The sequence below is a fragment of the Pseudophryne corroboree genome, chromosome 4, assembly GCF_028390025.1.
Source record: "Pseudophryne corroboree isolate aPseCor3 chromosome 4, aPseCor3.hap2, whole genome shotgun sequence".
NCBI classification, from domain to species: Eukaryota; Metazoa; Chordata; class Amphibia; order Anura; family Myobatrachidae; genus Pseudophryne; species Pseudophryne corroboree.
In genome coordinates, this window is record NC_086447.1 from 445,885,520 (window position 1) to 445,903,094 (window position 17,575).

Here is a 17,575-nt window from a genome sequence, read left to right on the forward strand (position 1 = left end):
GCTAATGGTGTCCAGTAGCCTAAGAATCCAATCCATCCTGCACGCAAGTGAGTTGAAATTCTCTCCCCTAAGTCCCTCGATGCAGTGAGCCTGTTGCCAGCAGGACTCACTGAAAATAAAAAACCTAAAAACTTTTTCTAAGCAGCTCTTTAGGAGAGCCACCTAGATTGCACCCTGCTCGGACGGGCACAAAAACCTAACTGAGGCTTGGAGGAGGGTCATAGGGGGAGGAGCCAGTACACACCACCTAATACTAAAGCTTTATTTTTGTGCCCTGTCTCCTGCGGAGCCGCTATTCCCCATGGTCCTGACGGAGTCCCCAGCATCCACTTAGGACGTTAGAGAAATAATGTTTAGGGACCACATTACATGAACTAGAACATTCACCAGTACATACATAATTGTACTTTGCTTTAGTCATCCTTATAACACAATCAAATGGAAATGTCAAATGGCAAATACCAGCAAATCCAGAGCACAGCACAGCCACAGCCACAGCACCAAATCCCACCAAATGATTTTGTTCAATCTGTGAAGTGATAAAATGTAAAATTCACTGTGATGCTGCAATTGCATGGTAGGTTCCCTTTACAATCATTCAGTGGGGCAGATGTATTAACCTGGAGAAGGCATAAGGAAGTGATAAACCAGTGATATGTGCAAGGTGATAAACACACCAGCCAATCAGCTTCCATATGTAAATTAACAGGAGCTGATTGGCTGGTGCATTATCACCTTGCACTTAACACTGCTTTATCACTGGTTTATCACTTCCTTATGCCTTCTACAGGTTAATACATCTACCCCATTATGTCTTATCAGTCAGTGTTAACTACAGTAAAAGTGCTCTGTGTACTGTAAGTGCATGTGGATATAAAAAGCTCAATGCACTTGCCATAGGAACTCATGTACTAAGCCTTGTAGAGTGATAAAGTGGGGAAAGTAGTAACTAACCAGTTCCTTGTATATTAGTTACAGACAGCAGAGGTAAGAGTCACTGCAGTGAAATTGTACCTTGAGTATACTTTCTTGTAAGATGAAACTAAAACGCTTTTAGGATAGTAACAATATAATACACTTTATACTGGTAGACTCCACAGGCTCATACATGTGAGCACTTGTCTTGCTGCTGTGGCATCCAGCTACGCGAATGTGGCAGGGTGTGTTTCGCTGCCAGAATAATTTAGCAAAGACTGACACTGACCTTTTCTTGCTGAAACTATGCAGCACTGATTTACTGCGACATGTGCTAAAGATGTTCCATTATGCCCAATAGGCAATATCCTCCAGGTATCAAACATGGGGGGAGATGCATCACGCCTACTAAATAATGCAACCAACCAGCTTTCAGGTAGCATTTATCAAGTACATTCTATAAAATGATAAGTACAAGATGACTGGTTGTAACAAGTCTTATAAAGAATGGAGAAGTGGACATCTGCCAGTAAGTCTGACACGGCTTGCTGAGCATTTTGTTCAGAAAGGCAATCATGCATGTGTTCTACGTGACTAGGGCATTGTATGGAGTCTGTATTTTCTCCCTGTAGTTGCATAATCCAAAATCACATTAGTGGGTTACTGTCGCTTCACTGGTGCAGAGACTGCTTGCAATGACTAAATACTTTCTGGGAAGCGCTGTGGAATATGTTGTCACTATATAAAAGATTGGTACTAATGACTGTGCTATTTGGGGGGGTATCCAGTCAGAATGTCACCATGTCCTGAATGTCAATGTGGATGTTATGTCAATATGTAATATTGTCATAATGTCAACATGGTCATAAGATCGACAGTGTGCATGTCGACTGTCAGCATTTTAGTGCTACTGTTAGGGTTAGGCTAAAATAATGCAACATGCCGTGTCAACATTCTGACTGCCGATATGCACTTGTCAACATAATGAATATGTCAGTATTCCTGCATGTCAACATGTTGACATAACGTGCATGTCAATATTTTGACTGTTGACATTCATAATATGCTGACATTTTGGTATCAACATTCCGACTGTCAACATAAGATCCTACACCCATTTGAGAGGAAATTAAAGCAATATGTGAAGTGATTATTACAGCTTCGTTAAGCCCAGTCTAGGAATCAGGTAAATTGTGTAATACAAACCTCAATCTGTTCTCACATCCAGCAAAAAAATGATGATTGATCTTGACATTTTATACAGTAATGTTTACATTTCCCATACTATTAATACCATGATTCAGCAGTTCCGTGACTGCTGTGGAAAATATTACAAGATGTGTATTTAGAGCAGTCAGCTCTCCCAAAGTACTTAAGATGAGATTTATTACAGCTTGGAGAGAGATAAAGGGCCAGATTCAAGGTTGAGTGCAATAGCCGAGGGAATCATACTGCTGCGCTCAGATAACCACTCCCCGCGCTGCCATTTAAAACGTCCATTCCCCAACCGCGACTGTAGAAGCAATGTTGCGTATTTTGCTATTTCATGCGCTATGCAGCAAGTATAGGTACCATCAATGGACTCGCCCTATGCTGCGTAGCTCTGATCCTGCCTGTAGACTGCGTCTCCATAGATCTCTGTTATGGCTTCTGGCACTCCCATAAAACGCTCCTGACACTCCTGTGTTTTTACCAGACACGCCTCCGTTTTTCCAGCCACCCCCAGTAAATGCCAAGTTACCACCCACAAACGCATCCTGTCAATTACTTACGTCTGAATCTGCGAATGGCACATTTTCATTATTTCATGCATAAAATACTGCTCAGTAGATCGATAACTGGGAACTGAGAATCCGTTTGCGTCCAATCTTGAATTGGGCACAAAGTGTAGACTGATAAAGTACCAAACCAATCAGCTCCTAACAGTCACTTTATAGGCTGTGTTGGAAAAATGACAGTAAGGAGCAGATTAGTGGGTACTTTATCTCTCTACAAGCTTTGATAAATCTCCCCCTTAAGGGGGAATTAAAACCATAACCTATGTAAGCTTAGCTATACACCTGGGATGTTCTGGTCTAAAAGATGAATGTTGTGTCATTTCTAATAATGACACAAGCTTTCCTTCTGAACATATTTATTTTCTCACAGCCAGACTGTAATGGGAGTGTGCTGAATACATAAAACATTTATGTCAAATAAACAAGGTCAATTGGCTGCCACGTGGAAAGTAAGTGTCAGAATTCATTTGGAGAGAGGCTTTTTAGGCACTTGATGTCCGAGTAACACACACAGGTTACTGCCATATAGAACAGACCCAGGATAAGGGTTGCCACAGCCTTACTATGCAGAATATGTAAGCAACCACATTCCCTGCAGGTATATTTGTGGTATTATACTATGCCTGAACCTCAACTAAGCAGTACATTAACATTTCCAGCTGATTCACATGGGTATATTGCCTTATTACAGGCAGCTAAAATGCATCGACAATCATGTTAAATGTATTGTATAATGTATAGACAATAAATGCGTATTTACATACTAAGGGACCAATTCAGAGACGGATGCAGCGCCATATACACCCACAAGTAGTTTTAGTAAACCACGAATGGGCAGAAGCGAGCTTATGCATTTTGCACATCTCAGAGTTGGATCGATTTTGTCTGGATCTCTCCTTGTGTGATTTTGGCGTTTGTGGACATTCACACACACAAGAAATCCATGTGGTAGGAGTGTCATGGGTGTGTAGCTACAGTTCTGTACTGTCTGAGGCACTCGTACAGCAGAGGAAAACCTGTGTCTGACGGATCTCCTGATGCTGATACCAATGGATGACTGCAAGGCTGCAGATGGAAATTCAGTGGGCGGTATGGCTTCCTGCTGTAGGACGTACGGATACTTGCATTAGTTTCCGCAGATCCCACAATTACAGTCACTCTGCGTCTAACTCAGTATCTGGCTTTAACTAAACAATCAGAGGTTCTACATATAATGCTTTCTGGTTAGTGATTGTATTCACAGGGGTGTAGTATGGTATGCCGGCGCTTGGGCTCCCGGCGACCAGCATACCGGCGCCGGGAGCCCGACCGCCGGCATACCGACAGTGTGGCGAGTGCTAAGGAGCCCCTTGCAGGCTCGCTGCGCTCGCCACGCTGCGGGCACGGTATTCTCCCTCCAGGGGGGGGGGCGTGGACCCCCACGAGGGAGAATAGCTGTCGGTATGCCGGGTGTCGGGATTCCGGCGCCGGTATAATGTGCGCAGGGATCCCGACATTCGGCATACTGAAGACCACCCATTCACAGAAACCCATATGAATAGGCCAAACATTATCCCATAGTGATTATAAAACCTGTTGTATTTAACTGCAAATCATACTACTATGCTCCGTTTAAGACCATGGACTGTAGTGCAAAGCGCCAGTGAGTACATAGAAGCATACAGAATAAGGATTAATAATCCCTACGCATGTGTAACTCCCTTCTTTGTAGGATTCATGCAAGTTGTACAATGAAATGAAAGCTGGAACAATAGACCTTTGAACTTTTTAATAATTAATTCAAAGCAACTTCAGGCTGAGCACAATACATTGAGAAAATCTATTAAGTAACATTAAAAACATTTTTAATTTTAGATGTCATGGCACTGAGAGGACGAGTGGCACCATCTCCAATCAGATAACCCCTTTGTTCCCACAGCAGTACTGCCTACATGCACATTATACAGCTTCCAAGCATAATAGTAAAGAAGATTGCTCTTGATAGGATGTAAATGAATCAAAAGGACTGACCACACTGTACTATAAACAATGCGAGGCTCAAGACAAAAGTCAATGTACCCCCAAGAGGCCATTCCCTTACATTTCTCCTTGGCAATCCCAATCACAACACTCCATGGGAGAGATATATCAACCTTTAGTGAGAGATAAAGTGGAGAAAGCAGCCCATAGCAACCACCAGCACCTGTCATTATACAGATTGCTAGATTAAGGATAGCTAGAAGCTGAGTCATTGCTACGTGCAATTTCTCTGCTTAATCTCTCTATAAGAATTGATGCATGAAATCATTTATCAGGGTAGTGAATATAACAACTGGCCTGGTTACAGCAGATGTTCAGCACTATTTCAGGACTGTGCATAAGCCCCAGTATATAGCGTGTGGTACAGAGGGCAAGTCACAGAGAAGGGTAATTTCAAGTTAAGACTATCCTCAATTTACATGAATCATATTCAGTGTATGGTCCATTGTCATACAAGCCCATACAAATGGATTCATGTTCAACATCATGCAATATGCATAATCAGTGGGGATTGGTATGTGATCCCGCCGCACGGGATGCCGAATGTTAGTATATCAACATCGGCATCCCCGGAGCTAGAATGCCGGCAGGGGGGCGAGTGCAACAAAGCCCCTTGTGCACTCTCCACGCTGCAGGCTCGGTGGGGAGCTTTGCTCGCTACAGGTTCTACTCTCCCTCTATGGGTGTTGTGGACACCCATAGAGGGGGAATCACCTACCTCGCCGCTATTCCAACGGCCGTATAGTATCCACGTCAGGATCCCAGCGTCGGTATTGTGACAGCCGGGATCCGGACAGGCGGTATGTTATCGTAAATACCAATCAGTACATGCAAACATTGAAAAGGGACTCAAGCTACATGTGTGGAAATGAGCACGTTAAAACTGGAAATAAGGACCATTGTGGACCATCTTCATAATGTATCCTGTGTTTTCAATAAGATGAGCAAAAAGTAGAGCCTCCAAAATATATTATAAGAATTCAGTAGTTATGGTAAAAACAAAACACTAACATCATAAAACAACAACTGAAGGAACTAACCTGAACTCTTGTGGTCTCGACTGGGCTATACTGCACAAGTGTCACCCCTCCACACAATATGAAGACGGAGAACCACTGAAGCTTGCTGAGCGAGCGGTTTAGCATCAGTACAGTACATAAGGCAGTACATGGGATTTTTAGCTGGTATGTCACCTACAAAGAGGAGAAAACAAACAATGGATAGTTCATTTGTTTTAGTAGTGAAAGGGAGAGGAGACATAGAGGAGATGATGGCATGGCTGAAAGGCGACACAAGGAGGAAATGATGGCGTGGCTTAAGGTGGGTACACACTAATAGATATATCTGCCGATCAATTGATCTGCAGATATATCTATGGACGGATCGGGCAGAGTGCTGTGCATACACACTGCCCGATCCGTCGGGGACTGACGTATTGAACTGGGCGGGCGTGTACACACGCCCGCCCAGTTCAGCTGTCAATCATCGCCGGCCGCCGCAGCATGTGTACGGGCGGTCGGCCGACCGCCTCGTACACACACAGCGACGCGCCAATATATCGGTAGATATATTGGCCGGCGGCTGTGCTGCGCGGCCGACGCGATACGTCTGTGAACGACGGAGTTCACAGACGTATTGGCCGTACACACTGGCCGACGGACCCGCGATATATCGGCCGTTCAAGAGAACGGCCGATATATCGACCAGTGTGTACGGGCCTTAAGAGACTACCCAAGGAGAAAATGATGGCGTGGCTGAGAGCTGTGATAATGCTGATTTTGATTACCTTATAACCTTCACAATAATGGGTAAGAGACACAGTACGCAATTGGCGTATGGGGTACCGTAAGGGTACGCACTTAGCGTAGCATACGCTCGGCCGTGATCGAGACGCACATGCGGCACGCTCGCTCACAGCTTACGCTTGGTGTCGAGCACGCTATAGGCGAGCGACTACCGTAATGCTACGCTACCAGCGTAGCGGACGCTCGAGACCACGAGGAGATCACGAGCGGCGCAGACGCTCACAAGATGACAATCAGTAAACCTTGAATGTAACACACAGAAAGGATACTCTTATACTGTAAACCTTGTACTGAAACACTGTAGAGATATAACGCTGCTTAACCTTGTTAATACTAAAGCTGTTTGAGCGATCGAGACGCTCCTATTACCCTCTGCAATGTAATGAACACACAATACCGTGCTAAGGATCCAACACCTTTACTAACAAGCTTTTAGTTATATCGAAAAGGGGTAAAACAGTTTACAAGTCATACACTACAAGCTAACATATAATTCTAACAGAATATCTAGACAGAAATATACAATAACGTTACAATCTTATACTAAACAGAGAGAGAGAGAGAATGTGGCCAATACAAACAAAGAGCGAGATGATTACAGAGAATTACTTACACACACTGGGAATAATCGCTGCGCAGCCTGGTACCAGCTCCGAGTTAGTCAATATGAAAACCGTTTGTGGAGAGTGGGGGAGCTGCCCAGGCTGGCTGATCTTATATACACTGAGTACAGTATACTACAAAGGGACCTATAATCTCATTGTTCATTGGACACAGGAATGTCTCCTCGCATCATAACAAAAGGTCATAGGTTAGTTTGAACAGGTGGGCTGTGACTATATCAAACTGCTCAGGTGGGAGGGGATCTGAAGATTCCCGCCGCATGGGTAATGAATCGCAAATATATGAAATGTCCAGAATCTACTAATGGCCATAACTATACGCAGGAGCGATTAATCTTTACCTAACCAACACCGGATTGTTGCTATTAAAATACTCTTCGGTTAGGTACCAGACACAACTGTTCTACCTTAATCAGACCCTTTGTACCACGTAAAGAGGGATTCCCAAGTCCGTGAACAAGTCACATTAAACAAACTTACAGTTATCACTAAGGGGAACATTACCTATAAAACCTGCTATATGGATTTATTATCTACCGATTGAGTCGCCCGCTAGACGCACACAAACTCTACCGTAAACACACATACCACGCGCTCGAGCGCATGGCCGAGGCACCATCACGCGGCTGCGAGTATCCGCACGCACGGTAGAGAATGTGCACGTGCAGCAGGCACGCGCATGAGGTGAATATATGGCAACGTGCAGCGTGATATTTTTCTGACTTTGACAGTCCACCCTTTGGCAGTCATCAATAACTGCCACTTCCTAAAACAGTTCAAAAAGAGAAAAATATATGTCATGTATAAATACATTTCTATGATTGTGTAAGGGAGAAGAGGATAAGGTGGGAAAAAGGTATGACCTAGTGAGTTAGTAGTAGCATGTGTGTATGAATCCATGTTTGAGGGGTCATGTATCATCGTGCCGTACGTGTTTTAAATCAAGCTTCGAGGTATTGCGAAGTATACATTTGAATTCCTTCTTATCCCGTATTACGGGTCTGTGGATGGGCTGTCAAACTTTACCGAGCTCTTTTCGGCTTTTGGTTGCAACAAAATGGGGGAGCACATTTTATTTGATGATACATGAATGGGGGGATATGTGATTGCTGATATCTGTGCCTATATTCCCTATCGACTATGTGTGTCATTACCTGAAGGTTGTAGAAATGAAGATAAGAAGCAATTATGGTAAATGCAGTCATAAACTATGTGAGTTTAATATACATTTGTTGATTGAGGTCTTGTCTTGTGTCTTGTCTCGATGTACATGTTGACTGTAGTCTCTTTGGGCTTTTGCTATAATGCGAGCAAAGCCGTTTCTCAATGTCCATAGACTTACAATCTTTGAAATATTGGGCTATCGTAAAAGTTAAAGTCACTAGGGAAAATGGGGGTCTATGGCATTGTCCATCAATGGTCTGTGTAAAAGGTTGTCAAATTCTTCTTCCAAGCGGATGTCTTTGTACCTTGGAGGATAACAAAGGAGAAACGGGTGAAAGAAACGGACCGTGGAATCACATTTTCATCACAACATTGTCTCTATCGTTGGGTCATAAATCAATTTAGTCGTTGTTAATACAGTGTCCTCGCTCCTTAGACTCATCACCCTGGTACTGTTTCTACGCTTCGCTAAAACCCGAACGCATCTAAATATCAGACCGACCAATATGATGACACCCAGAATACACAAAAGAAATTTCCCTACATCCATAATAATACCTTGGGCCCATTCTCCTAAACCAGAGAACCAATTTCGTGGGTTCAACCATGACACCCAACTGGTCAGCTCATTACCCACAGCAGCAAGGGTGAGATTGTGTTTCCTTCGGAACTCCCATTTTAATTGTAAAATGTCATCCATCTTTTGGTCTATGACCTCGACCGGGTCCTCAGTGCTGTTTGTAATATACGTGCAACACTTTATTCCATATTGAGTAGCCAAGGTGACACAATACCCGCCTGTCACAGCTGTGAGGTAATTGAGAATCATCCTATGCTGAACCAGTTCTGTTTTGTAGGCTTGTAACTCTCTTCCAGTATACCTGAATGTGTCGTCATACATTTCAGTGATATTGTCTAATAAATTAGCAAGCGCAGATATATATCTATAGTTTAACACTCCTCTGCCGGTACGGGTGATATCTAACGCGATTAGGAATTGAATCCCGGTGGATTCATGGATCAGGTCAGAGGCCGGATGCTCTGTTCTTTCTGTCAGTTGCCTTTTAACGACGTGCTCGTAATGAGTGTGAGTATAAGGAGCTTGGGCACCACGGTGAATATCTTTCATTTCGTTATGGGATACAGTCATTACTTCAGGCAGTACTTTTCCAATATAACATAACCCTTCTGAGTTTGGGGCAAGCCACTTATACGCCTTCCTTCCGCATATGAAATATGCATCATCGGGGAGAACATATGGGACGGAGTGTGACATAACCATATTACAAATTTTCCATGTGAACTCTCCTAACCCTAATTCTCCCATCTGTTTAGTACACGTATCAGTTTGTACGATCTGTGCACAGTATCCTGGTGATACTTCTCCAACTCGCATGATCCTACTTCCTAAGGTGTACCTATACCGAAAGAATTTCCTATGGTCGGCTATCTGGCGTATAAGTTCTGTATCTACGGGTAATCTGTCGGCTCTATGTGAGAATGTCATGGTTTGATTACTCCATGACACTTCCCAATTTCCCGGCTTTCGGGGATTGGAAATGTTAAAGCACACTAAGGACCTATCCACATGATATTGGTGGAGCTTCAAACTAGGAGGACTGGAGATATTAAACCTCCTGTCCACCGGCCTCCCACCGCTTAGCTCAAGTACCTCTCCTACAGTTAAAGGGAATGGTACTAGTCCTGATTTGCTATGGCCTTGAGAGCATACCCAACAATCTGTCTGATTTAACACTTTACCCACTAAGGAGTGATAGTCACTCAATGGATGCCGGTCCATATGGATATTAAAACTGGATTGGCATTTCTTGATACACCCATCCTCGACTATACTGTCACAGTGTCTACAGATGCAGTTCTCTTCAGCTAACAATCCTTCACAATTCCTTCTATTGTCAATGCTACCAGATCGTTTTCTGATACTCGCCTTTACTCTGTGATTATGTTGTTCTTGGAAATCTACGCCTTCATCCTGGCCATCAGAACCCATTTCAGATCCTTTCTCGACTTCCATGGTACTCTCGCCGAAACAGACTGCTCTGGTCAACATCATGGTTAACAGGAAAATCCGTATCACAGTCTCTTGGGGCAAGTCCATCTTGGAGGAGTAAAAGGAGAAAATAAGAGGGGGGAAGGGAAATATGAGGGAGGTGGGAACTGGAGAAAATAACAAATGGGAAAAAGAGAAATCTGGTTCGACAAGCTTCCGGTCTTATTATTCTCAGCGCTCAGGTGTCGTCTCAATCCTCCCTGAACAGACACTCTAGTGATACCACCTCTACCGTCTGTTCTTTATCACGGGACCTCTCTGGGTCAGTGACCTTTTTACAATGAGACGAATGGACCCAAGTCTCTCTCTCGGCAACCTTCAATGCTGTTGTGCTGGTCAATAAGACTTGATATGGTCCTTCCCATCTGTCAATAAGGCAACCTGAGCGTGGAAAATTCCGTATCATTACATAATCCCCAGGTTCAATGTCATGACAATTACTGTCTGGCAAATCAGGAATCACCAACTTTAGATTATCATTCTGATTCCTCAATTGCTTACTCATCTTAACCAAGTACTTTACGGTTACTTCATTGTTACATTTCAAATCATCCTGGGGGTTAATCATAACATGGGGTTGTCGACCAAACAGAATTTCAAAAGGAGACAGATTAAGAGGGGACCTGGGAGTGGTTCTGATGCTGTATAATACAATTGGCAAAGCTTCAGGCCACAACAGTCCTGTTTCAGTCATTACCTTGCTCAATTTATTTTTAATAGTGCTGTTAACTCTTTCCACCTTCGCACTCGCCTGGGGGCGGTACGGAGTGTGCAGCTTACTATTAATTCCCATCAACTTACACATTGTTTGAAAGACTTCACCGGTGAAATGGGTACCCCTATCACTCTCAATTATTCTAGGGATACCGTACCTACACACAAATTCCTGCACAATTTTCTTTGCAGTAAATACAGCGGTATTTGTGGCCGCGGGAAATGCTTCAACCCAATTTGAGAACACATCAATACATACCAAAACATATTTTAAATTTCTACAAGGTGACAATTGTATGAAATCAATTTGTATTACCTGGAAAGGGCCATCTGTCGGAGGGATATGGGATGGTTCTGTTGGTATTGCCTTTCCGATATTCTTCCTCAAGCAGGTGAGACATGTCATCGCTCTTTTACCCGCATGGGAAGAAAATCCTGGGGCGCACCAATAAGCTCTTACTAACTTGCACATCCCTTCTTTGCCTAGATGAGTCAGCCCATGTGCTGCTTCCGCTAGACTTGGAAGGTATGCTCTGGGTGCCACTGGTTTACCATGTCCATCTGTCCAGAGTCCTGAGGACTCCTGGCCATATCCTTTTGACCTCCAAACTGCCTTTTCCTGTGGGGAACACAAATTTTGCATTTCACGCAATTTCTGCGTGTTTACAGTATTAAATACCATCAGTTGTGTGATGTCTGTTTGTCTGGGGGTACCGGCTGCTGATTTAGCAGCTTCGTCTACTCGGCTGTTACCAAGTGATACCGGGTCTTGGCTATACGTGTGAGCTTTACACTTGATAACAGCCACTCTGTCGGGTTCCTGTATCGCTGTTAGAAGTCTTTTGATGTGGGCTGCATGCGCTACGGGTGTGCCAGCTGCCGTCATGAAATTTCTGAGGCGCCATAGGGCTCCGAAATCATGGACTACTCCGAATGCGTACCTAGAATCTGTGTAAATATTGGTTGACTTGCCCTTAGCCAATTCACATGCTCTGGTTAGGGCAACCAGTTCAGCAACTTGTGCTGAGTGAGGTGGGCCTAGCGGTTCTGCTTCTATGGTACCTTGGTCATCTACGACTGCGTATCCAGTACACAAGTCTCCCGAGTCCGTCTGTCTGTGACAACTACCGTCAGTGTAGAAAGTAAAATCTACATCTTCCAGTGGGTTGTCACTGATGTCAGGCCTTGCCGTGAAATTTTGGGTCAAATATTCCATACAATCATGCGTGTCATCCCCTGTATTAAATCCTCCTTCACCATCACTCTCATCCTCCACCCTTTGTGCCTGTCCAGGCACACCTGGGAGATACGTTGCAGGATTTAATGCGCTGCATCTCCTTATGGTAATGTTTACGGGGGCCATCAATGCCAATTCCCATCTTGTAAACCGCGCTGATGAGACGTGTCTGGTTTGAGCAGAATTCAGTAAGGCTGACACTGCATGTGGTGTATGAATTGTGAGGTTGTGTCCTAGCACTACATCTTCGCTTTTCGTGACTAGCAATGCTATTGCTGCAACGCTTCGCAAGCATGTGGGGAGGGATCGCGCTACCGTATCTAGCTGAGCGCTGTAGTAGGCTACCGGCCTGCTGGCATCACCATGCTTCTGGGTTAAGACACCTGCTGCGCAACCAGCACTCTCTGTTCTGTACAGCTCAAAGGGTTTCCCATAGTCAGGCATACCTAATGCCGGTGCCTGTGTTAGGCACTGTTTTAGTCTTTCAAATGCCATCTCAGATTCGTCTGTGTGCGAAATCCGATCAGGTTTACTTGATGAGACCATCTCCTGCAAAGGTAGGGCTAGTATGGAAAAACCTGGGATCCAGTTACGGCAATACCCACACATTCCTAAAAACGTTCTAATCTGTTGCTGGGTTTGTGGCAGGGTCATGTCACGAATTGCTTGAATTCTATCAGCGGTAAGGTGTCTCAGTCCTTGTGTTAGACAGTGTCCCAAATACTTCACACGGGTCTGGCCTAACTGTAACTTGTCTTTGGAAACCTTGTGTCCTGTGTCTGAAAGATGAAACAGGAGCTGTTTCGTATCTCTCAGGGACGCTTCCAGTGAATCTGAACACAGTAGTAAATCATCCACGTACTGGATCAATACTGATCCACTCACTGGATGGAAAGACTGTAAACAATCATGCAGGGCCTGTGAGAAAATACTTGGACTGTCTATGAACCCTTGTGGTAAGCGAGTCCAGGTATACTGAACTCCCCTGTATGTGAATGCAAATAAGTATTGACTGTCAGGGTGCAGAGGTACCGAGAAGAAAGCGGAGCAGAGGTCAATCACAGTGAAAAATTTGGCAGTGGGAGGGATTTGCATTAGGATGACAGCTGGATTTGGCACTACAGGGAATTGACTCTCAACTATTTTGTTGACCCCTCTTAGATCCTGCACTAATCTGTAACCCCTCCCCCCACTCTTTTTAACAGGGAAGATGGGACTATTTGCAGTGCTGGACGTCCTTACCAGAATGCCCTGTTGTAGCAAGCGCTCTATTACAGGGTAAACTCCTAACTCCACCTCTGGCTTCAGAGGATATTGTGGGATTTTTGGAGCTATCCTACCATCTTTTACTTGCACAACTACTGGGGCTACATTTGCCATCAATCCAGTGTCTTGTCCATCTTTGGTCCAAAGTGACTCCGGTATCTGGGAAATCATTTCTTCTACCTTGGACGGACACCTATTTACAATAACAGTGTGTGACATTAATCTTGTTGGGGAGTCTAGCATATCTTGCGCTTCCTGAGCGTGGTTTTCAGGTATGTCCAAGAACACACCTTCAGGAGTACAGTATATGACGCATCCCATTTTGCACAGTAAATCTCTCCCTAAGAGATTAGTCGGAGCCAATGCAGCCAGCAGAAAAGAATGCTTGGTATGCAAAGGCCCTATCGTAATCTCTGCTGGCTTGCTTAAAGGATATTGTCGTACTACTCCTGTTACTCCCATGGCTGGAATTGTTTTACCAGTGGTTCTCATGCCCACGGTCGAATTTATCACTGACTTGGCCGCCCCCGTATCTACAAGGAAATTTAGAGATCTACCGGCTACATCGATTTTGACCTCTGGTTCACTTCCAGGGCTCGCAATCAATTTCACTGGCTGCAGATTACAGGTGTGGCCACACCCCTATGGTGTATGGTGACCTCCCTGTATTGCAGTTGCAGCTATCACCTGTGAAGGGGGTGAATGGATGTTATAAGAAACTTGCCAGTCTCTTTTTGGGGGATACCTTCTTGTTTCCCCTGCGTGTGGCTCATAACTCCGTCTCTGCGGTCCTTGATCCCAATTTCGTGTGTCATGTCGTTGTCTAGGGGGTTGATATGATTTTTGTGCATTTTTCGATCTACAGTCTCGTGCAAAATGTCCCTCTTTATGACAGTAATAACAAGTTACCACATTTGACTTACCCACAGGGGTCGGAGATTTATACAGAGGTGGCCTTGTGGTCAGGGCCTGTATACTTACGGCCATTAACTTATCACTTTGTGACTCCCTGTGTCTGGTGATATTCCGATCATGATCAACAGCGGCCTCTCTCAAAGTAGCCACCGACAGACCTCGCCAACATGGTTGGGTGGTCTGTACCCTTGTCCTTAATACTTCCTTTAAACCTTCCATTAACACAGATACTGCTACTGCTCTATGATTTACATTTGTCTTAATGTCTTCTATACCTGTATACTTAGCCATTTCCTGTAGTGCCCGATGAAAATAATCAGCAGCTGTTTCTCCCTCTTTTTGTTTGATGGAAAAAAATTTGTTCCATTTGGCAACAGCTGGAAAATACTCTTTTAACTGTAAATTTATTCTCTTTACATTATCTTGGTTGTACACATCCGTAAGGGGTACATCTTCATCTAATTTACAGTCAGCTAAAAATCTTGCTGAGTCGACATTGGAGGGTAAACATGCCCTCAGCAATATCTGCCAGTCTTTGTTATTGGGCTCCACAGTATTTCCTAGATCTCTAATGTATTTCTGGCTAGCAGCTAGATCTTTCCTAGGATCAGGGAATTCAGACACCATTGTTCTTAATTCCATTCGGGAAAAGGGGCAGTGCATGGCGATGTTTCTGACAGGAGTGACTCCTGAAGTGTCAGTTTTCCCATTTGGCACTGCTATTACCCTAACGGGATTAAGTCCAATAACATCATTCTGAGTAGATTCTACAATATGTGGTGAAATGGTTTCAGCATAGTGTATGGTGCCGTACTTACCAGTTGATACGACCTCACCTGTCCCTCCGCTAGGGGGCTTGGACGCTAATCTTACGGGTTGGGCCGTGCCCACTGTTGTTTCTGCTATGGTGGCTGCTAGAGAGAGTGCCGATATTGTTGTTGGCTCATCCTCTTGATCACACTCCTGGGTACAGCTTGCACGGATTAGTATTTGCATCAATAATCTTAGTCACATTATTCTTAACATTTATACAGTTACTAAGTGCATGTTTATCATTCACCAGTGTGCCATTCTCTGTAACCACCTGCTCTCCCGTTATGTATGGTGGCGGTGGCGCCGTGGCTATCAGTTTCTTGATAGGGTTAGATCCAGCCGCCTGAGCCAATCCTCTCTGTATTTCACCCTCCTGCTGCCATAACTGTAAATAGTCATAATGTTTGATCCGTCTCTTTGCAGATTTAATGAGACATATCCTTCTCCTTAGATTTTGTAACACATCTGGGCTAAAACTGCCTACCCGTGGGAACTTTTCCCCATCATGCAGAGTCATTCTTTCCCATTCATCGCACAAAACCTCTGTGTGTGATCCGTATTTCTCACACATTACATACCTTGCCGACCCGATTGGTCGGTTTACTAAGTCAACCCGAACCGAGGTTGATCGCCCCCTACCTGAACAACTGGCCCCCATCTTTGCAGGTGCTGCTTTCACTAACTCTGACCTTCAAATCAGGGTCTTCAGCGAACCCTTACAAAAACCAAGATGTCCTGGGTAGGCCGGCGGCGGAGTTTACCGAGTACTCCACTCACTCGCCCACGTCGACCAATACGCCCACACACTGCCTTAGCGCTGGCGTACTCAACCTAGGGCCCCTGCAACCTGAACCTCTATTTACTGGAAAATGTGGGTGTGATCCGAAGAGCACTTAACCCTTTCCAGTAACTATTGGTTGTTGGATAGTTCCCGAGTGACCAGCGAACCTCCCTTAAAATAAAAAAATTACACAAATCACGTTAGACTGTACAAATAGCGTTTATGACCCCTCTAGCGTACGCAAATGGTACTGGGTCAAGTTACTAACTAATGCACACAATTACGTGCGGTACAATCGTTCTGCACATAAGCAACTAATCTTATGTGCGGAGCGACTAGTGGAATCGAAAATTGTGGCTGCGAATTCCTTCAGCCAGAGCTTAATGGCCTATATGGGTACCGCACCAACCCTTCCTGGTGTTGTGCTCCTTTACTCTTTATCTATAGCGGACTTCTTAGTCTGCTGTACCTGGACCTCCTGGTATGTTGCTACAGTTTAACAAGGGATGCCTCCCAAGCCACCATGCAGTCACTTACACGTATGTACCTTCACGAGAACTCGATGATTTCCTTGGTTCAACCCCAAAAATTAGAAACTTATATATATGTATACACACTCTTTCACCTCATATACTCTTTACTTTTGTTTCTGCGCAGAAATCCCTTTCATTCAGTAACACAGTCTAGTCCAGATGAGTTGCAAATTAGAGAAGGATCTATTAGCTTAAAATTTTGGACACTGAGATCGATTTGCGCTATTATCGCGTTGCCTCCTTTTCGCCTATTTAAAATAATACTATCGTGTGATTTGTATTATGTGGGCGTACCCAGACGCTCCGTTGCGTAATATACGCTCCGTGCGTCGGCCCTTGCGTCGCGTACGCTCGTTCTGCCCCTTGTTAGAGACACGTGTACGTAAGCCAGGTATGTCCACAGTAACACAACTAACACGTTTATCAATGTAAATGACCTTTAACTGTAATCATCTACTGAACACCACACAGAACTTCCTTGTATTTTAGGCAAGCCGTGTGCGTGTTTTACAAATTACTTCCTTACGTATTATTTTTACTTTTTAACTATCAATAGCAACAAATCTTTCTTAGCACGTTATCAATTGTGAAATGGCAAACAGGAAGGTGATATGTGAAAATACACAAATGAAAAGAGATACAGTTGTGTGCGTGCGTGTGTACGCAAAACAGAAATAAACAGTTTTAAAAAGACAATAGCGTATTGTTCTTACCTCCGGTTCCGGATTCCACCAGCACTCCTACAACGTAGCGAAACAGACGCTTATCTAGCCAGCACTACTGCCTTCCCGCCCTTGCTGGCAGATCACGTCTGCTTTCGTCAGTGTGGATATGTGGAGGACGGACGAGCCGCCAATTGATAATGCTGATTTTGATTACCTTATAACCTTCACAATAATGGGTAAGAGACACAGTACGCAATTGGCGTATGGGGTACCGTA

General features: G+C 44.3%; 1 protein-coding gene across 1 annotated transcript in view; it reads right to left on the reverse strand.

Moving 5' to 3' along the window:
* SLC35A1 (solute carrier family 35 member A1) overlaps positions 1–17,575 on the reverse strand; it is an 88,768-nt gene that overhangs the window by 10,186 nt on the left and 61,007 nt on the right. The window contains exons 4-5 of the mRNA XM_063916936.1: positions 5,753–5,905; positions 463–529 (exon numbers count right to left, since the gene is read on the reverse strand). Of these exons, the coding sequence (XP_063773006.1) occupies positions 463–529; positions 5,753–5,905 (220 nt within the window). The remainder of the gene's footprint in view (positions 1–462; positions 530–5,752; positions 5,906–17,575) is intronic.